Below are 21,673 nucleotides of genomic sequence, written 5' to 3'. Positions count from 1 at the left end.
CATCATCCATCTTTCTTCTTCTTCTTCTTTTTGTGTATCTCTTTTAGTGAGAGAGAGAGATTAACAAAGATTATTAAGAGAGAAAGAAAGATTTTAGAGAGAGAGTGAGAGACAGAAAGATTCGGTTTAAAATAAAAACAGAGATTTATCTTCATTCTTTCATACTTTTAATTTTTGTGTATCTCTTTTAGTGAGAGAGAGAGATTAACAGAGATTATAGTGAGAGAAAGAGGTTAAGAGAAAAGAAACAGAAAGTTAGAGAGAGAAAGAGAGTTGGAGAAGGTGAGAAAATAATTTTCCCACAGGGAATCCATTTCCGGGAAGACGAGAAAATCGTTTTCCCTGAGGGTGCGTTTGGCAGAATTCTGGGAAAACAGAAGGAAATCATTTCCCTAAGGCCCTGTTTGGTTTGGAAATAGCTAAAAGGTTAAGTTTTCTTACTCTTTTCCTTATATAAATTTAAATGTTTATCTCTTCCAGCATGATTAGCTAAATCTTATCTATCTAGGGTTTAGATGAAGTCCAAAATTAGTTTTATTAATATGATTTATATGTAAGTTAATCAATTTTTAGAATAAATTTCCTATATTTTAAATTCTTAATTGCTTTTAAACAATGATATATTCCGGATTTTATACCATTAATGTTATAAAACCCGAGTTAAATGGAAAGTTGATTAACTAATGTAAATACCTCGTACTTAGAATTGATTATATGGATGGATTCGAAAACCCTAGGTTCCCCTTTTCTGAATATCAACTTAAGAGTTATTTAAATTTTAATTGCTATATTTTTATAATTTGAAAAAATATTACCAATCAAACCAAGTTAGATTCCAAATTAGAATTAAAGTTAGAATTTAAGTTTGACTAAGTCTCTGAGGAACGAACCGGTTTTACCGGAACTTATTACAACTTGACACCCGTCCACTTGCGGGTGTAGACCTATTTAGGAAACTTTCTAGGCCCATCAAACGTGATCCTAGTCCGATCTTCACTGGGAGTCCGAGATGCATCTTGGACGCGTCTGGGAATCCCAACATGTCTCGGTCTTGGTCCAAGACATGGACCGAGAGTCCAGACGCGTCTCGAACTTCTCGGATTTCACGTACGAGATGGCAACCACTCGAATGTCGGTCAGACGCGTCTGTGACACCAGGACGCGTCTGGACCGATGGGCACAACACATTTGGAACGTGTTGTCCCTAGATCCGAGAGGTGCCCGACCTTGACCATGGGTCTTCTTGGGTTTCCTGAAACTAGTCCATGGGTCTTTTTGTTGGTCTTTGTACGTTTCCAAGACTACTCTCTAGTGTTCTAAGCGGAATCTCAAACATCATATGTTAACACTAGATATTTAGGATCATAAATAAGAACTAATCAATGAAATAGAAGAGGGATAAATACTTTAATCGCATTTTTCCCTCGAACCTTTCCAATTCGCATGTGAAGATCCAGAGCTTCAAGTGTAGCTCCTCTACTTGAGACACCGAGTAGGTTAACTTGATCTCCCTTCCTTAATGTCTGGTAGGACTTAATGGCAGGTTAAGAAGATGTTGCGTTTTGTGTGTATCTAATACAACTATTTAGTGTTCTAAGCGGGATCTCAAACATCTATATGTTAACACTAGATTACCAAGATCATAAAGCAAGAATTAATCAATGAACTAGAAGAGGAATAAATACCTTTATTGCATTTTTCCCTCGAACCTTTCCAATCGCGTGTGAAGATCCAGAACTTCAAGTGTAGCTCCTCTACTTGAGACACCGAGTAGGTTAATTGATCTCCCTTCCATAATGTTTGCTAGGACTTAATGGAAGGTTGAGAAGAACACTTCTTCTTGACTAGATTGATAGAATGAGAGCTTTTTCTCTACAATCCTCTCTCTCCACTAGTTATATATTGAAAGAGAGAGAGAGAGAGAGATGTATATTTTTTTCTCTCTGAGAAAAATCCACACCTTTTATGTTCTCTGAGAAAAATCCACACCTTTTATGTTCTCTAATGACCCTTATACAGAGAGGCCCTAATTAGAATCATATTCAAATTAGGTTTTTCTATTTTCCAGGTCACAGAAAAGATATTACCCAAAATACCCTTTTCGGGTATTTTAGGGGTTCTCCCTTAATGTGGTCGGCAAAAGCTGTCCACTATGGGTTTGGCTTGGCCAGCCCACTTACCCTCGTCGGCCATCACATGGACGGCCCTTAGAGCCTTGCTCCGGGCACCCTTTTTTGGCCCGGTTCTTTTTATCTTGTTCTGAATCGCCATTCAAACCCTTTCGGCCTATTTACTTGGATATAATCCATCTTTAGCCTAGTCCCGTCTAGTCTAATCTCTCCGATCAAGTTACCACTCTTATGTGTAACCCGTTGTAGGATCCGGTCTATGTTAGCCGCGAAACACCGAAGTGATCCGACGATCGTAAGCGGCTTCTAGCAAAGCATTATGACCCCTAATTGGACCGGACTGGATAATCTTCATGATGAGTTCATCGTTATCCTAGCTGACAAATTGATCGCATTGCCATCTTGGTCGAAAGACATCTCCTTCAGACCGTACGGATATATCCTTTAGTCTCCCGCTTGTACTTAGAACAAGTGCAATGCTAAATTCCCATGTCTCTCGGTATCTCATCTGATACGTCATACCTTTCAGACTTTCTTGATCTGGAGAACATCTGTCAAAGCAAATGATTAACCATTAATCCATTTGAGTGTGGTCACACATTTTCCAGTTGCTTCTCCTCAAGTGGCCCGGAGATACTAATCCTTACTTAATAGGAGGACATAATCGAGTCTTGTACTCCCACTTATCTTCATGTCTATCGTGTCCCACTTGGTAATCCTCCTTTATAACCTCTTTTTACGGTTGGCATTTAACGGTACCAAAGTTTGACATTCCTTACATAAGATGAGTGAAGTACTCATGTTTTAAGGAATCTCTCCAATCTTGCCTATGAGCGTTCATGACGTTTTTCAACGTTGAAGAACTCTCATGTTTGGGATATCCAGTGTATATTCCTCAATCATACACTCATGTAATTGACTTGAATACCATATTCCTATAGCCCATGAAACAACGCTATCAGTCAATCTCACATGCTAGTCTTCATGAGTCATTGTTGTCCATGCAATGACCTGGACTAGTGACTTAATAATGAATCTATTCCAAGTTCACTCAGTAGGGTTTCATTTACCAGATCACGCATCTGATAAACCTACTTGGAATGCTTCACTATTTTTGGACTGTCGATTAAATACTAAACCATGATTTAACGACGAAATAATTAACTTATTTCTGATAATAAGAGTTTGTAATATTGAGCCTTCCCGTATAACTCTTACACCCTCAATCTTACTAGTCTAAGCTTAAAGCTTAATGCTTATGATCCTAGTATTATTTCCATACTTAGTCTAAGGTGACAGTTTAGTTAATAGATTAAATCTATATGGATTTTGCTCGTCCATCCCTATGATAATCTTCAGTATTTCCATACTGAATTAAAACTGCTCCAGCTTTAACTACTAACTACTTTCTTTTATTTGCAAAGTTTGCAACAGTCTCTGCATAAAATGTTTCCAGCTTACTGTTCTTCCATGTCAAGATTGTCATCTTATTCTAGAAGTTTGCAACGTATGACTTTTCAACCTATTATTTTCATACCGAGATCTCACAAGTTCTTCTCAAGTCCATTGTGTGATCCAGATGAGCTCATCTGGATTTGATTGCTGACGACCATAGATACTCCAACTATTTTGCGATGTTTAGGCGAATGCTAATCATGTCCCAGATGACCGATCTTTATGCCTTTAGCATAACCATCTTTCTCATGCATGATTGCTCATCAAAATCCTTCAGATTTTGAATCTTGCTAAGCTGTGTGCCATGAGACTTGGGTAGAAATACTCCGTTTGAATGTTTCACATTGGACTTTTTAATACATTTTCTTGAACAAGTTTTATCACCTTCTCGATCTATCTTTATGGATCTTTGGTGCCCAAAACATTTCACCTTTGTGTGTGGTCCATTTACTGAGTCAGTTCTGATGGTGCATAAAATGTCCAGACGTTGACTAACGTTTGAAGAGTCAAAGATCAGACCAGAAGTCTCTCGGAACAGCTCGGCTTAAGGCAGCAGGACAGCTAAAACCCCTTATGGTCCACCACACATTTCCACAACCGGGAGGTCGGCCAGAAGAAACCAGCTCTGAACAAAACGCCCTTGGCATAGATAGATCAACCCTAGGATCTCTAAAGGAATAAGGGGGGTCTCCACAGGTTCGGCCCATATCTTACGCCCTGAACTGGGAAAATATCAGCGCTGCGCAACCTAATGACTTAATCCCGGACTTTCCAGAAAGATCTCAGTCGGTTACACATCTTGAAGTGTTTAAGCCCGGTTGGACTCCACGTATCTAAAGGAGGAAACTTCTCCTTTAGAGTCTATCACTCCGACAAGATATCAACGAAGTATCTTTGAACTTAGAAACTTTCACTTATCAAAGATCCGGGATAGACTCGAAGAGAAACCCTAGATACGCAAAAGAGGTAACTTTTATTACGATTTGACGGCCACCGCCTCACCACCGCCACTCAGGATAGTCGGCCTACCTTCGCCTATAAAAGGCTCCCCACATCGTCCTTCAAAGGACACGATCTCTGGAGAACAAACACACCATCTCTCCCAAAAATTAGATCTCTTCATACCAGAAAGATCGCCCCCAAAAAACAGAGTTCTCATAACTCGCCCTCCAAAAGGATCAATCAATATTCGTTCTTTTACTGCAAAGAACACCCTGACTGTCTTGAGCGTTGGAGCGGTTTTCGAAACCTTTGCAGGTTTCCCCCCCTTGGGAATAGACGAACATGAGCAAGGAATCAGGAGTTGGAGCAAGGAGTCAAGAGCTGAAGCAAGAAGCAAGGAGCAAAGAAGCAGAGCAGAGGAGCGGAACAGAGCAGAGAATCAGAATAGAGGAGCGGAGCAGAGTAGAGAAGCAGAGCTGAACAGAGGAATCTCCCCTCTCTAAACAGAATATACCATCATAACGGAGGCTGTCAGGCATCACCTCCCCACATCGAAAAAATCCTAGGCCACTAGATAAGAACACTAGTAATGTCATAAACTAATGTTGACGTTAGAGTCCCTTGCACGAGCTAATCATAAATTAGGAGTTCATATTTTTCTTTGTTTGTTTAACTAAGGTCACGTTTATTATATAACTCTAGTTATGCTAGCAGATTATCATTTAGTGGAAAAGCTAGCTAACTAATAAAGGTTCTAGATTGAGTAGACATGGATGAAGAAAATATTATAACAGTTGTAGTGTGGTGGATGATGAAGAATATATTCTCTACATGGTGTGTATGGGTGCTTTTACGATTGATAAGGTAATGGAGTACAAACTTCCACTAATTCCAAGGGATCCATCAAATTTGAACAAACTTTAAAAAACTTTTTAATCGATTGTGTACACGATAGTGATCGATTTTATCATGATAACCATCAGATGAATATGACTTTATTCCGCTGATGAAGACATCTCTGGGGGTCCTACTTATTGATTAGGTTAGGGAGTTATTTGCATTACTTTTGTCTTATTTTAGGTTTTTTAAGTTGTTTATTTATTTTTTAAGTGTGAGACAAGTGTAAGCAAGGGTAATTATTGGTAGTTATGTCATAGGTGGATGGCATGTGGGTAGTTCTAAGTAGTTATTCTTTAATATATAAATAATGATGTGGTATGCAGAGAAATGATATAGATCAGAAGTGTAAGATTTAGACTGTTGAAGTTATTCTTTAGCTTTAGTGTGAAGCCACTAAGAGTGATTCCAAAAAACTATTTTTGGTGCGAAGGCAATTGTGTTATTATGTACCTTTTTAGCCTTGGTTTAATAAATAAAGATGCTCGTTGTTGTTCAAGTCATTTCCTACCTATACTTTCTCATATCCACTAACTAGGTAAGATTTTATCTACTTTCTTTCCCCATGAATAACATACATTTTGCCCATCCATCTTTACTTATTTTCCCTAATTTACTTGTCGCATCCGACTTGTTATTTAGATTGGTTTCTAACCTAAACATCCTACACAACCCCGTGTTTCATTTTGAGTTAGTATTGATTCCTAAATTTGTAATTATTGATTAGTAACGTGAGGGACACTATTGTGAGATTGTGGCTTCAAATCATGTATAATATAGTGTTACTCTAAATGGTTATGTATGAAATCAATATTGCTGTGATTTTTAACTTCTCATGTTAACATGTTATTGATCTCGGATATGCATAACATGAGCACTTACACAACCCAACATCATTCACATTAAAAATTTCTCGGGAAAATTCTTAGTTATACCAAACATTTAATTTGAATTTTAACATGTGAACATAGTTTTTTCTATGGAAATAAAACGATTTTGACATCTAAACATTTCCAACGTGACAAAAAGACCTTAAAAAAAGTGAAGGGGTTTAACGGTAGCCTGCCCGACTCTTTTCTCGGCCCAATCTCGACGTGTCTATGTGGCATGCCACGTTGGGAAGACTATCCTAGCTGAGCAGTTTTGAAGCAAGTTTTCCATGTTTGTAACTAGTCCCTCGGGTTTCGAATAAATATAAAAACAATATTTTGCAATACATAAACTCAGATGACATAAAATTATCTCTCTTTATGCAAGTCTGAGAGTTTGAGCGAGGGGAACCTGGGTCTCCCCTATCCGCGATACATCCTTTTTAATGCATTCTCTTCTTTTTCAAGGACGAGAACCTAAGAAGCATGTCTCTCCGCGATACATCCTTTTTAATGCATGTCTCTTCTTCGATTTGCAGACCATTTCAGGTAAGTTTTTCTTTGATCGACATTTCCTTTCATTTTTCGCTCTCTATGATTTTAATTTTATGGCAAAATTTAGGGAGAAAATCTAGTTTCGATTTAGGGTACAACTTAGTTTAGATGTACTGTTTGGTTACTAATCTGTTCTTCTTCCCTACAATTTTTATTTCTTACTAACTTGTTTTACATCATCTTTTCTCGAATGAAGCATATTAATTTGCTAATATGGTTACTATCCTTTTACTAATTTCTTACTGTGGGCATAAAATTTTGGGATTCATACTAATTAGTTGTATTGCCCTAACATTTTGTCTATTGTATTTGGTTTGTGTTCATAGTGAGTTTCATCATCCCATTCGTTTTTGTCAAAACTTGTTAAATAAAGTAATTTTTGATTGTCCTCGTCTTTTACTTTTTATAAACCCAGAAGAATAATAAGAAATTGCATTTCTACCCTATATCAAAGGAATGGAAATAGTCTTTCCTGTTCCTATTGTTGTTGCTTTAATAATATTTTTGTTTTCAAATAAGATAAATCATTTCATTGGAATAAACACAAGACACAAAAATGACCTGGCTAAGCACTGACCAGGCCAGGCCGGGAGTAAAAGGATCTTTCGGACGAAATCAAAGACATATTTTTTTTTTATTTCTGTTAGATAGGGGTGAAACCAAAGACCGCGAAGATCGAAAGACCAGTGAAAACCGAACCAGACCGGACCACAAAAAACCGGACCAAAAAAACCCGGTCTATAATGGTCAGTCATTTTTTATTGAATTGGTCTTTAGGTCTGATTCAGACCTTTTTCTAACAAGCCCGTGGGGCCCGAACCGGACCGCATTAAATGTCATATATATTATCCATACAATTAATGGTAAAATATTAATGGATAACTAAGTGTTATATCTTATAATGGAATTGCTTTTGTTCTCAATTTTGTTTCAATACACTATTGAGTGAAAGAAAAATACGTGAAATTGTTGTCATTGTTGGATTTTATTCATTTGATCTCTTGCGCACGATATTAGCCTCAATATAATCTGTTAATTGTTAATATTTCGTAAAATAAAGTTTAAATTAGGTTTAAACCGAAAAGGACCGAAATACCGGTTTTTAAATGGGTGGTCTTGTTTATTTTGAACGGGCTTTTGGTCAAATTTTTTAACATATAAAAACCGGACAGATATAATAGGGTACCCCGTTCAAATATGTCAAAAAACCGGTCCACCCGGATCGATTTCACCCTTACTGTTGGAGATACCCCCTTATCGATTAAATTCGAATCAAATGCGATGTTAGGTGCACCACTGCCTAGGCAAACGACTTCGCCTTGTTTCCACGGTTGGAAACCACTGCCTAGGCGAACGACTTTAGGTTGTGTTTGATTGCAACTTAGGGAAAGTAAAAAAAATATAGAAACATTTACTCCGAGAAACTTTTTCTTCGTGAAACATTTTCTCCATTTATATTTTCATATTTTCCTCTGTTTGGTTGTGCTAAGGAAAAAAATGTTCTTTTTTTTCATTCTCCATTGTTTGGTTCACATTAACATTTCTACAGTTTCTATAAGCATAAGCACAAGCATTAAAATTGACTAGTTTGGTTCGAAGTTGCTTATGCCAATATTAAACTTGGTTCCTTCAATTCACTTGAAGCAAAAATTGGTGGCGATATCTTCAAACTCCGAGTTTGTAATTGGAGATAATAAGTAGTATCAAGTTTGGTTTCAGTTGAGGAATTGGTGGTCTTCATGTCTTGAGCTTTCTGCGAAGTTATGGTTTGTTATGATTTTGGGCCTTTGGTTTTGGTTCAAACACCTTGATGAGAAGAAGATTGAGATTTGAGAATCCAACATCACTCAAACTTCATCCTTCCCCACCTTTGATGTTTATACGGGAAACGGAAGCACATGAAGATGAACAGGTAAACACGGGAAGAGAAAATAAAACGTGTGGAAGTGACACAAAGAGAGAATGAAAAGAGAGAGAGAGAGAGAGAGAGAGAGAGAGAGAGAGAGAGAGAGAGAGAGAGAGAGATGTCCTTGAACCTCCTAACTTGCATCGACCTTGATGACTTTCTCAAAAACATATAGAGACTTTTTTTTGTTACAAAAACCAGTCTAACTAGTGGTGAAAGAGAAAAGGATGATTTTCTTATGTATAAATGAACTAGCTATCTAGAAGTTTTAGTATATATGAATTATGGAAAAATTATAGTTGAATGTAGATGACGAAGAACAAGTAGGGGTGGGAATCGGTCCAGGTCGGGCCGGTCGGGTTCATGTCATTCATCGGGTCGGTCCGGTCGGGCTTTGAAACTCTCTGTCCATTCGAGCTTTCGGGTTTAATCGGGAGGGTAATTTAAAAAATCCTAGTGTCCAAAACCTGTCCAAGTCCGTCAAACTTTTCGGGTTCCCCGGGTATCGGGCGGTCGAGTATCGGGTTTTCACCGAAGTTTCAAAATATCTCGGTTGAAATGACCAAAATATTTCTATTTCGAATGGTACCGAAATTTCTATCGAAACTAAAATTTAATTTTCTCTTAACAATGTTATGTCAAGGACACTCCGCACTTGGACAACAATATATGTATATATATCTATATTATACACTTCAAATACGTTAAAAATAAATTTATATATGTTATATATACATACATAAATACATACAAGCAAGCACACATATAATGTGCATATGTATTATCTTATAGATGGATGACATTATTAAGCGGGTTATGTCGGGTAAAGATTATCGGGCGGGCTCGGGCGGGATGTCAGGTAGCACTTCAAAACCCGTACCTGACCCGTTGATTTCATCGGGTCGGTCGGGCTAAACTCGCCTTCGGGTACCCGCAGGCTCTAGCAGACTCGGGTATCCGTGACGGGTTTCGGGTTTGCGGACTTTTTCCCAGCCCTAAGAACAAGGTTGATGCATGGAGTGAGAGACATGTAGAGAGTCAGAGAGAAAATATTTCTCTTTTCCCTGGAGAAACGGCCTATCAAACAAGACCTTTGTAGCCTAGGTAGGATTGTAGGAGGCTAGGAGAAACGAGAGGTGCCTACAAGAGAATTTCGAAATTTTTTTTGGACCCCACCGTCCAAGCCCACTCGACTTGTCTTAGTTTGAAATCAGTCTCTCTCTTCCCTTAGCCCTAATCGACTAAAAACAGTAGAGAGAGAGTGGAGTACGAACCCAAGAACCCTCCTTTTTCCTCAGTTCCTCTTCAAATCGTCAGTCATCTTCCTCAGTTTCAAGGTAACTCTTCTTCTCTTTTCCACTATTTTTTTCTTCTTCTTCAGTTTCTTCTTCTTGTTCATCAGTTTTTCTTCTTCTCTCCGATCTCCACTCGTTTTTTCACTATTTTCTCATCTTCTTTAACTTTTTTCTTTTTCCCTATTCTTCTTCACTGATTTTCTCTTATTCTTATTTTCGAAGTAGTGAGTAATTAGAAATTGTGAATTGTGTATGAATTGTTTCTACTTATTTTTTGTTCATGAAATATGAATGGGTTTGCATTTATGAATTAGGATGTTTAATGTTAACCTATATTGCTATACTAGTACATCACACAGGTCTAATACTGTCTTTTTGGTTATTGTAATTCATCCATTCATCTTTCTATAACTTTAATTAATCTTTTCATCTATTTCTATGGATTATCACTAGATTTAGGTAGTGTAGCTATTCGAAGATAATACGGCTTGGCTAACTGAACATGAAAGGTAAATAGAGGGTTTGGGTTGTTTATGCTTTCTGCCTAGTCGATAGAAACCAGCGTAATAAGTTGTTTTTACTGATCATGACTGGTATCTGCAGCCCGTGGGCCAGAAACCACAATCGACTGGCCAACAAAGATTAACATAGCCACAGATGCAACTCGTGAATTGAACTACCTTCACGCAAATGAAAGCATTATACAGGGAAATTTGACAGCAGCAAACATCTTACTAGATGAGCAGGCGAATCCCAAGGTTTCCGACTAATGTCTATCTTCTCTTGTGACTAGCAATCCCAAGATTTCGAACTAAGGTCTATTTCTCAACATCGCCTTTTCATCCCACATTCCTGCAACAGCATAAGTATTGGACATCAAAAATCATCAGCAACATAATCGGTACAATGAAACTCATTGATGACGACAAATCATACATTAAAACTTTTACTAGAAATTGTAATTGCTAGTTCAATGATTATTTATAGTCAACTATCTCTGTGAAGCAAAAAAGGATCAAACTGGTTGACATTAAGTTGGCAATCACATTGAAGCCCAAAACAGTGCATAAAAATTGAAGCCATGGAATTCTAAACTAAGTTGAAGCAGAACAGTAAGTTGATAATTGTGTTTGAACCCCCTGAAACAAATCTAAACTATGTTTTGCCCAAAATTTAAACAAGGTTTGGCCCTAATTCTCTCAAGTTTGCCCTGAAATTCAAAATAATAGTAAGAGAAAGATGATACATGCTGCACATCAAAGAACAAACTTACTTCAAAATGAACATGTTTGAGATGGGGTGCATATTTAAGAATAAGCCCAGAAATAGCTGCAGCGGGTAATGCAAATCGAAGAAGAAATGACTTGAATTTCAGCTGCTTCAAAATTGTAGAGTGAGATGAATCGGTTGCAAATCAAAGAGGAGGAATTAAGATAAACACTAAGAATCGGCTGCAAATAAAAAAAACAAGATGAATCCCTTCAGGCATCTTAGGCTTTCTCCTTGAAGGAGAAAGGTTGCTGCTACTCTCGAATTTGCATAAGGAGGTCGTATTTTATTAGAGGGCATATTTGTAATTAGTGAAAAACATAGGTACTAGTTTTAGAAATTCAAAACTTTTTTCAAATGCAACTGTCCTGCTGGCATAGTCTGCCCGACGTGGCGAGCCACGTAGGCACGCCGGGTTTTGGACTGGGAAAGAGCCGGGCAGACTCATTTTTTGTTCAAAGATTTTAGGGACAACCGAGATAACTCTTGATTCAGTTTAATGGCGGACAAGTGATAAGTGATGCATTAGCCCAAAACTACTTAACTTGTTGATCTGTTTCATCCTCCTCTTTTACCATTTCTTCCTCTTCTTAAATTGTTGTAACCCTAACGTTTCTTTCTCTATTTTCTTGCAGCAATGGCGGAAGAACCTCTAAACCCTTGTTGTGCAGTGGTATGTATTCTCTCATAAAACAACATTTTGATATATTTGTTTTGTTCCATTTTGGTTAAAAACTCATCTTTGATTCTTCATTGTTGTCAATTAATGTGTGAACTAGTTCAAAGAGAAACTCAGGAAGTCGCAGGAAAATAGAAATGCTCTTCGGAAAGCGATTAAAATTCTTGACGATCAACTCAAAACGATTGAATCTAAAAATGCTAGCGTCACTACATGTAAGTGCATCTAAATTCTGTATTAATCTTGTTACGAATTTAGGTTTGTTTTCTTCTTTTGTTGCTTATTTGTATGTCAAATATAATCTTTTAAGACGGCACTTTCTCTTGCACAATTTATGCTACTTTCGGAATTTCTCTTGGAGGAAACCTAAAGATTTCATTGTTCAATTATCTATTCATTTTTCTTTTGGGTTGCAACTCCTGGAATATAAGAAGTTAAATATTCACTTCGGGTTTCTACCCATTTCTGTAATTTAGTAAAATTGTTTTTTTCGAATAAGGAAGATGAGTAGTTTGATTTTAGTCTATAAAGTTATTGGGGTGAATGGTGCTGTTGTAATAAGAGAACTTGGTTTTTTATTGGCAGTGTTAGAGAAGGAACAAAGCCGAGTGTCTGCCGAGATAGAAGCAAAAGCTAAAGAAACTGCCGCCAGACTTGAGTTGGAGAATGAGATATCGGTTTTGACATCAACGATATCCTCTTTACGGGAAAATGTGGATTCGAGAGGTCAAAATGAAGATCTGCTGCAAAGTCGGGTTTTAGAAGGGGAAAGAGAAATTAATCATCTCAAGACGCTTCTTGAGTCGGAGAAAAAGAAAGTAGAGTCCGAGAAAAAGAAGGTTGAGGCTGAGAAGAAGAAAACTGCCGAAGCATGGAAGTTGGTGAAAGCTGAAAAGGTTAAGGCCGAAGAACAAAAGAAATTGGAAGGTGTTGAGAAGAATAAGTTAAAGGAATTTAAGCTTAGTTTGGAAGCTTTGAAGGTTGAGGCTGGTGAGGCGAGAGCAGAAATGATTTCCTTGAAATCAAAAAACGATGTAGCACAAAAAGCTCTTGAAGCTGAGAAAAAAAGGGCGGATAAAGAGAAGGAACGAGCAGATGTAGAAAAAGCAAAGGCGGACCAGCAGAAGAAGTGCGCAGAAGAAGAGAGGAAAAATGCAGTGAATGAAAGATGTCGGTCTGAGCAATTATCACTGCAGCTAGAGGAGGAGAAACTAAGGAACAGAAAACTGCAGAAGGAGGTGGACGAAAAGATCACATCAACCAAAACTACGGCAATGGTGCATGAACCTAAGCTTAGTTTGGAAGCCTTAGAGGTTGAGGTTAGTAAAGCAAGACCAGAGCTGGTTTCGTTGAGATCAAAGAACGAAATGACACAGAAAGACCTTGAAGCTGATAAAAAGAGGACAGATAGAGAGAAGAAACAAGCAGATCTAGAAAAGGCAAAAGCAGACCAGCAGAAGAAGTGCACTGAAGTAAGGAAAGAGGCAGCGAATGAAAAACACAGGTCAGATCAGTTGTTTCTGCAGTTGGGAGAGGAGAGGAACAAAGTTCCACAAAAGGAGAAGCTGGAGAAGATGACATCAACTATGCTTCTTTCCCATTCAGAAGAAGCACCCATGAGGCTGGCAGTCAAGCAGCCCAAGGCTAATAGGGAAAAGAAGCATACAGATTCAGAAAAAGCTGTCGCTGAGAAATCTCAAGGATATCATTTTTCTGAGCAGTTGGAGAAGGAGAGACAAAAGAATAAGGAATTGCAAAAGAAAATTCATGAATTAATATCAGCTAATAGATTGGAAAAGGGCGACACTGTTCTTTCTGCTTCCAGTAAAAAGGCCTCAAGCGCAGATGTGAGGCTTCTAAAAGAAAAACTGAAGTTGGAACGGATGCATGTAAAGCATGCTAAAAAGGTTGCTAAGCTTGAAAAAACGAGAAATAATTTACTGCATCAAGAAGTATGTCGCTTAAAACAGGATGTATTCCAGTTCTATCATCGGCTTAATGTACTAGATGGTTGTTTCTCTCACAGCCCTGAAGGTATTGATGCTTCAGCTAAGGTTGGTTTCTTCAGTCTCCTTGAGTACTTCTTTCACAAACTTACAATTTTTCATTCTCTCATATTTCCTCTGAATCAAGAAACTTTTACTCGTTTCTGGATGGTGTGATAGCATTATTCTAAAGCATATACTTGTCAAATCACATCCAATCTCCTTTATTCCTTGCTAACTAAATGCTGTCATATCTACTTTGCAGATATCCAACACTTTTGGGCCTCATGTTTCGAACAGGAAGGGCAATAATTCAGGTGGGAGCTGTACCAAACCGGGCTCAGGTATTAGTTCTGAATTGGAGTCTCTGCTTGGAGGTTCTGACAGAAACAAGTCACAGACCTCTGCAAAATATTCTACTAGCACATCTTTTTCTGATAGAACATTGGTGGGCTCACAGGAAAGAGGCGATTTTGCTGTCACATCATCAAAATTTGTAGAAGAGAACTCAAATAATGTGCGATCAATTTCCAGATTATCTGAGAAAATAACCACTCTCAGATGTGACAAAAATCTTGGGGTTGTAGCTGAAAACAATGTCACTGGTCCTGCTAAAAAAGAAACGGCAAGTACACGTTTGACTTCACATAGGCATGAAGAAAATAATGTTGTTGGTGGACTGCCTGTACAAGCCAGGAAAAAGAAGAGGTCCCGAGCTACGGTAGAAAGTGATGACTGTATGCGTCGGGATAATAAGTTCCTGAAGCATATGGATGGAAAGCTTGACATGATGTTGAAGAGCAATCTGCCATCAGCAACTAAGTCTATCGCCCCAGAAGTTGAACAACAGGAAGTTCCTGATAGTCTATTTGTCAAGAACCATGAATCCAGAAAAAGGAAAGCAGCACTCCAGAAACGGGAACTCATCTTGGAACCACAAGCCGAGGCTGGTAGACAGAAACCTTCACAGAACTTGGGAGTTGAAGTCAGTGACTCTGCAAACGTCTGCACCCAAGGTGTGTCAAATGTCAATCAATTTCCAGAGAGTATTGAGGCAGGAGAGGACGAATTGGTTGGTACTTTTAGGGGCAGTGAAAATTCAGGGGTACGTTTCGAGGACATGGGCTTTGAGGACTTTATGAAGTTGCTTGAGCTGGATAATCCAGCTGATGAGGAAAGGTATAAGATGGCAATAGAAATGCCCCTATCACCTACTCTACCTGAAATCAACTCTCCTGACCTGGAACCATACTCGTTAGATAGCTGTCATGATTTGGTAGAGGGAAATGCAAATGGTAGATTGACAACTCTTCAGCTGGATAACCCAGCTGATAAGGAAAGGCATAGGATGGCAACAGAAATGCCCTTCTCACCTACTCTGCCTGAAATCAACTCTCCTAATACAAAACTTTCTGAAATAGATTCCTCTTGTGATTTGTTAGAGGGAAATGTACATGGCAGATTGGCAACTACTGAAGACAGTTTGGTCAAGCTTTGCCGTTTCAAAACTGTTGACATGAAAATTGATTCAAACAAGTTGATATCTAACAAGTCCAGTGCTACTGAATGCCGAGGACCACTGATCAATATTTGTTCTAATAATTCTGTTGAAGCTCTGAACAATAAGGAAGATGAATTTCATACTGCTACAGATGAGGGAAGAACTTGTGCTCATCATGTCATGGAGTCTACTGCTGCAACCCCAGTCCCAAAACAAACTCTCTGTTCTGGAGTTGGTGAGAAAGAAGTTCTATGTGCAAGGGATGGTGGATCTAATAACAAGAGAATCTCTAACTGTTGTGTTACTTTTTCAACTATGACGGGCAAAAGCAGCGTGTCTAGAATAGTTCGTGCCACTATTTCCTGTATCTCTGAGATATCATTGGATTCTCAGACACATTGGATTGCACACAAAATTCTGCTTGCCCTTGCGAAGGAGCAGGATCTTCTGCCGGAGTAAGTGATCAATTTCCTTTCTTTCCTATAATGTACATGCATATTTTTTAGGTTTGCCAGTCGTTTATCAATGAACTTCTGTTATGTTTATGCCTTTTGAAAAATTATGTTTCCTGATCTTCCAGGGAGAGAGCCTGTGTTTTTGTTTCTTTGTTGCTTCGCAACATTTCTGTGGTAACTTCAGTGAAACTTGAAAACTACTCGACTGAAAATGTTTCTCTTTGTTCAGAGTCCTTTGCTGCACATATACAAGAAGGTTTGCTCACCTCTGATTTTTCCTCTTCACATTTCGAATAATTATGCATTTTACTCTATAGGGTTCCGAGTAATCGGTACTATTATATAACCCAAAACGTTGTGGACTTTTATCTTGCAGTGATAGCTGAACCAGATATGAAGCACATCTTTGTGGAGTTAATCCGAACGGATATCCTGATTAGCCTCATCCAGGATTTCCTTATGGATAGAAGAGTTCTGTCTTATAACGAGTTATGCCAGGAATCAGGTTTCCCTTGTGATTCAGGGAGTGCTTTCCTTGTTAATGAGTCAACTATATCTGTAATATCTAAAATAGCTACAATTGATCAGTTAATTATTGGAAGCATTGCACTAGCATCTATCTCTTCAGCAATGGGCTACATTGATTTTATACGGGAAGCATCATATGATATCATCAGGAAGCACATAGGGGATTCGTTTTTTGTTCTGACAATCCTTCATGTTTTTGCTTTTGTATGTGGAAAACAATATTTCTCATCTGACAGCGACAGTTGGATCGTGACTATTATTAAATCTATAGTTGTACTTCTTGAGAGAGGACATGAAATGGTCAATAGTGAATGTGTTTCTGATCTCTCATCTGCAAGTGAAGGTCAACCTCGATTTCCTCGTTGTTCGCAATGCAAATTCTCAGAAGGTGTAGTTCCTGTGGATAAAGCTATGCTGTTGCTCCTGGAGAAGCTGCATACCTATTCTGTCACGGGGACCGAAAATTTGGCAAAAGGTGAACGAGAGCCCGGGCATGAAGTGTGTATACATGGCATAGACTTCGATGGAGGCCTTGCTACTGATGGATTAGATTCTGTTGTCAACCGGAGGACTTGTGACTTCGATGATATTATTTCTTCGCTGGAGCTTCTATCGCGTTTTACGGTATGTGCTTCAGCTTCCTGATTGCTTAGCTATATTATCCTTGATTTATTATACTGTCTGAAACCCAATTTCATAGGTTCAAATTCTACAGAGTGTGGTTATGTTAAGTGAAAAACAGTCAAAATTTCACTGACTTTGATAGCAACATGTAACCGAAACTCAATCTACTGGTAACTAAAAGGAGGGAAATCAGAAAATGAGATGATATCCAATTAAAAGTCTTAACTGATCATGGCACCTGCATTCTAGACATGCATTGGAATAAGGCACCAAAAAGTAGTAGGATTTAGACCTAACGCAACTCCAAAAATTAACGTCAATCATTCTCATTTGTATGCCTATTTTTTCCCTTGTTGACATCCTTTTCTCTGTTTCCTAATTGTATGATCTTTTTAAACTTGTGGTCCTTCCTGCTCCTTTCTCTCTATAGATAGTAATTTTGCTCGAAAGTTCTTACTTTTGTTGCGCAATCAGTCCGGTACTTATCTAACTCTATCCTCCGTGTCTTTGTTTTTAGGGTTGGAGGTGGATTTGTAGTGAAACTATTCCTCAACTTCTAAAGATGTTGGAATCATGTGTCTCGGAAAAATTTTCAGCTGCCATTATTATTCTTCTTGGTCAATTGGGGAGGTAAGTTTATTGATCTCTTTTATCTGGCATATATTTTCACAGGTGTTGATCTGTCTGAAGTAGTTACAATTCACGACAGGCGGTAGAACTGTACCTGTGATATTATCAGTGTATGAAATGAGGATTCGTTGCAGAACCTGTCATAGTAGTATAACAAAACAATGCATGTCTAGTAGAATCTTTAAGTAGAATATAATCTGTTGTAGTGTGTTTTTCCTATAAGCATTTCAAGTTAATGATCAGGATTACAACATGCTTCATTTGAAAAAGAATTATAACAACTTTTGATAATTATTACTTGCATCTTTTATTATTGATACCGCTCTCTACCTGCGTTGCTGTGCAATTCTGGTCTTACTAATAGTATCGTCTCGCGTACTGGCCGGTACGCCTTAAGATTAACGAAATCAAATTTTCAAACCTGAAGTCGTTATCTTGGGGCGGTTTGCGCCAGTAGAGTGGTACAGTAGCAGGAGCCCCACCCCTTTATTTATAATAAGACCAAGCTATAGTATCATTTTCTTTAATTTTGAGATTGACCTTCTGCATTTTTCTATGATTATCCTCCATGTTTAGCATATGCTTGTTCTACGTATACCAGGTGATGGTTTGTTGAGGTCAGCTAAGAAAAATGTTGTCTGTGTTGAACTGCATTTGACTCTAATATATTTTAATTTTCATCCTTCTAATTCTCAGGCTTGGAGTCGACGATAGTGGGTCTGAGCAGACGGGAGTTGAAGAACTTCGATCTAGCTTGTCTACCTTTTTCAGTCAGACACCTACAGAGAAATCCAACTATCCTGTGCAACTTTCTGCTGTTTATTCTCTGATTGGCCTTCTCAAAGTAGAATTTGTACAAATCATTCAGAACATAGAAGAGATTCTTATTGACAAAGATGGATCTGGCCCTTACGTCAATCTTATAAGGAGGTGGTTTGCCCAGCTTAACGAAGAGGAGAAGTTCTCGACCCTCGCCTTTTTCAAGCCTGAGAGTATACTTGAGAGTTGAGAATTTGCTTGCATGCTCATGTTGCTGTGTTGAAGGCAAAGGGATGACTCGGTGATAGGATACAGAAACTTCTGCATATTAATAGAATGCGAGATTAATGTGAAACGAGTTACTGTTTTTTGTGAAGAAGGATCATATTTTTGTGTTGACGAATTCAATTTGTTTGGATGCTGGATCGTTTTTAATAGGAATTGGATATCCCAGATTGAAAAGGAGAGAAGTTTTGTTGTCTGCAGTCAATTAGAAACTCTAGGTTTGTTCTCCTGTTCTCTTTGTAGTTAGCATGTCCAAAAAGAAAATTCTAACAAGGAACAAAGGGTTATAATTATTTAAGAGTTCTTTTTTTTTTTTTTACATCATCTTGATATTGACATAGTTCAACAAAAAAAAAAATCTTGATATTGACATCTGATGTTATGTGACTAGTATTTTTGGCAGCTCCTGTAACACTATTGAGGATTCCCATATTTGGACTAGAAAACCCCTGACCCATTGAACAAAAACATTGGTAAGATTCAATTCGGCTAAATTTAAGAGTTTCTCTTACCTAGGTATTGGGTTTGCAAGAGCAGCTGATGTATGGTCTGTCATATACTGGGTTCCTTACATTAGTGATTAGTATCATTGAAGGTAAAGGCACATTTATAGGTTCAAGAAAATAACCAAGATCTCACTAGTGTAAATTTGTAACTAAGCATCTTCAAAATTTGACCAAGCCTTAAACATCTTTCTAAAGTTTTTTTTTGCACTGGGTGATTGGTTTAAAGTAAAAAACATAATAGGTTTACTTAACAAAAAATAGGTCTACATTTTTTTGAATTCCTGATTTTTTTTTTCTTATACTAATACACAAATGCATCACCTATGTGTTAATTATTTTGATGGTATAAATGTGTAGAGACATAATTGTTTTCTATGCAACATAAATTAAGTTGCGTTAAATTAAACAGTATAAGGTGTAGGATTGTTTAAGTTTTCGTAGGATTATTTAAGTTCTTTTAAAGCAGTAAGTGGTGGTATCATAAAAAAATGATTTGTTTGCCGTATCTTAAAATAAGCTGCCATGCAAAATATTTTTTGGGCCAGATTTGTTTCATGTATACTGACATTTGTGTTTTTTCTGTTGATTTTCTGTTTTTTTTTTGTTGAACTATTGATTTTCTATTAATGGTGGACTTATTTTACGTACCAATAATGTAAACGTACCAATAATGCAACTTGATTAGTATATTTTGCCTCATTAGTCAAACTTTTCGATATAGTTTTTCATTAGATAAGCCTCGATTTAGGTTCTTGATGAGCAAGGAAACCACCAAAATCCACCAATTCAGTTTCCAAATGAAACCACCACTTGAAATCAAATAAAAAAAAACCTAACAACCTATTTACCTCATTTGGAAATGATTCAAATCCAAATCAGAAAAACGATCTATCAAATATCTTTGAACAAGATAACTTTTATTTATCAAATAATTTTTGGGCTAATTATGACCCAAAAATCTACCCGTAATAACACATTTAATCCACTCTAAACTTCAAATGTTTTTATAAACCAAAATATTAAAACAAATAGATATCTAGTCCATTTGTATCCATCTCGAGAGAAAACTCAAATCTCTAGGATGCTTATAATTTCATAATACCTAATCTAACCTTATATATAATGAAACACTTCCAGTTTAATCAATTCCACCAATATTCGGTTTCCATTTTTATCTCCCTCTTTCTCTCTCCAATCACGATCTTAATAACCGAAACCATTATCTTCATTTCTTATCAAAATCAAAAACCATAATTTTTTCTCTTCCTAAAATCGAAACCTATATTCATTCTCTTTTTGAAGAAGCTTCAGATCTCATTCCAATCCAATAAACCAGCTCAAAGCTCCGTTGTTTATTTCGATTTCCATAAAAAAGATTCAGATTCGTACTTTTGTTAAGATCTATAGGTTCTTATGAGGTTAAAGTAACAAGTTTAATTTTTCTTTCTAATGTTTTTCATCATCATCTTTAAAGATATTTATGATTTTCATTATAATTGAATTCATCTCTGTATCATCTTCTCAAATATTCATTATTATTCATGATTTTCTCTCTCTAAGATCTTCATAACAGATCTATGATGTTAAATTCTTGTTTACTAATTCATTATCTTCGATTATGTTATGTTTGTATCCATGTATTATTTTATTTTTTATTAGATTTAGGTTACAGATCTTGATGTTTAGAACATCTCTTGATATAAGATTCGGTAACGATCCCATTTCTTATCCAAAGAAGATTACGTACGTTTTTTTGTAACAGAATGTAAACGATGTGTAATTTATACGAAATTATGTGTACTTTATTAAACATCAAAATTTTGTACCTGAGAAGATTTCGTACGTTTTTTTTGTAACAGAATGTAAACGATGTATAATTTACACGAAAATATGTCATTTATTGAACATCACACATTTGTACCATAGAAGATTCTGTACGATGTTACTGTAACAGAATGTAAACAATGTGTATTATGAAAAAAATTATATGTACTTTATTGCGCTTTACAGACCACTAAAGATTTCTTACAATTATTCTGTAATAGAATGTAAACATTGTGTAATGTTCCCAAAATTATATGTAATTTATTGCACATTATACATATTTTTTCACATAACAGTAACCTTGTGATTCAAATTAAAGTTATGTTTGTCTCCTACACATTATGAAGTTTAACAAACAGTATGCATAATTTATTCCATTATACATGTCGTTTCTAGTAAATTATATGTTTTGTTGACAAATGTATATTTTTTTCTTTTTGTAGTTTTGCTGTTACTTATGGAATTTCGTACAGAATCATCCAATCTAAGTAAGACCACAAAACTAAAATCTGATGGCTGGAATAAAATATTTACTGAAATTGGTCAGTTGTTTCTTGGTGGTGCAAAAGCATTTCGATAT

The 21,673-nt window shown here is 37.0% G+C and overlaps 1 protein-coding gene across 7 annotated transcripts; it reads left to right on the top strand.

The window, feature by feature from the left end:
* Nucleotides 1-9,879: 9,879 nt before the first annotated feature.
* Nucleotides 9,880-19,078, top strand: LOC147557201 (uncharacterized). 7 transcript variants are annotated; one of them, XM_086658183.1, is made up of 11 exons: nucleotides 9,952-10,090; nucleotides 10,502-10,557; nucleotides 10,652-10,864; nucleotides 11,953-11,990; nucleotides 12,097-12,211; nucleotides 12,582-14,050; nucleotides 14,247-15,937; nucleotides 16,063-16,193; nucleotides 16,314-17,089; nucleotides 17,607-17,719; nucleotides 18,416-19,078. In XM_086658183.1, exons 4-11 carry the CDS (start codon nucleotides 11,955-11,957, stop codon nucleotides 18,726-18,728), a joined length of 4,644 nt encoding a protein of 1,547 aa, XP_086514309.1. In that variant the 5' UTR covers nucleotides 9,952-10,090; nucleotides 10,502-10,557; nucleotides 10,652-10,864; nucleotides 11,953-11,954; the 3' UTR covers nucleotides 18,729-19,078. The 7 variants fall into 7 exon arrangements, with proteins under 7 accessions (XP_086514312.1, XP_086514310.1, XP_086514309.1 ...); XM_086658185.1 differs by having other exon boundaries at nucleotides 9,983-10,090; nucleotides 10,652-10,949; XM_086658188.1 differs by having other exon boundaries at nucleotides 9,983-10,090; nucleotides 10,652-11,595.
* The last annotated feature ends 2,595 nt before the right edge of the window (nucleotides 19,079-21,673 follow it).

Source organism: Eschscholzia californica, unplaced genomic scaffold, assembly GCF_041429995.1.
Source record: "Eschscholzia californica isolate CP2 unplaced genomic scaffold, dmEscCali1.0.p SCAF_2, whole genome shotgun sequence".
NCBI lineage: Eukaryota > Viridiplantae > Streptophyta > Magnoliopsida > Ranunculales > Papaveraceae > Eschscholzia > Eschscholzia californica.
Note: the sequence above shows the minus strand (reverse complement) of the source record. Positions and strands in the feature narration are given on the sequence as shown.

Bases quoted from the DNA above. Each gene is read 5' to 3' on its own strand.
- LOC147557201 (XM_086658186.1), top strand. From the start codon at position 11,955: ATGGCGGAAGAACCTCTAAACCCTTGTTGTGCAGTG. The intron at 12,212-12,581 runs GTAAGTGCATCT...TTTTATTGGCAG, and splicing joins AAATGCTAGCGTCACTACAT to TGTTAGAGAAGGAACAAAGC. The intron at 14,051-14,246 runs GTTGGTTTCTTC...TCTACTTTGCAG, and splicing joins GTATTGATGCTTCAGCTAAG to ATATCCAACACTTTTGGGCC.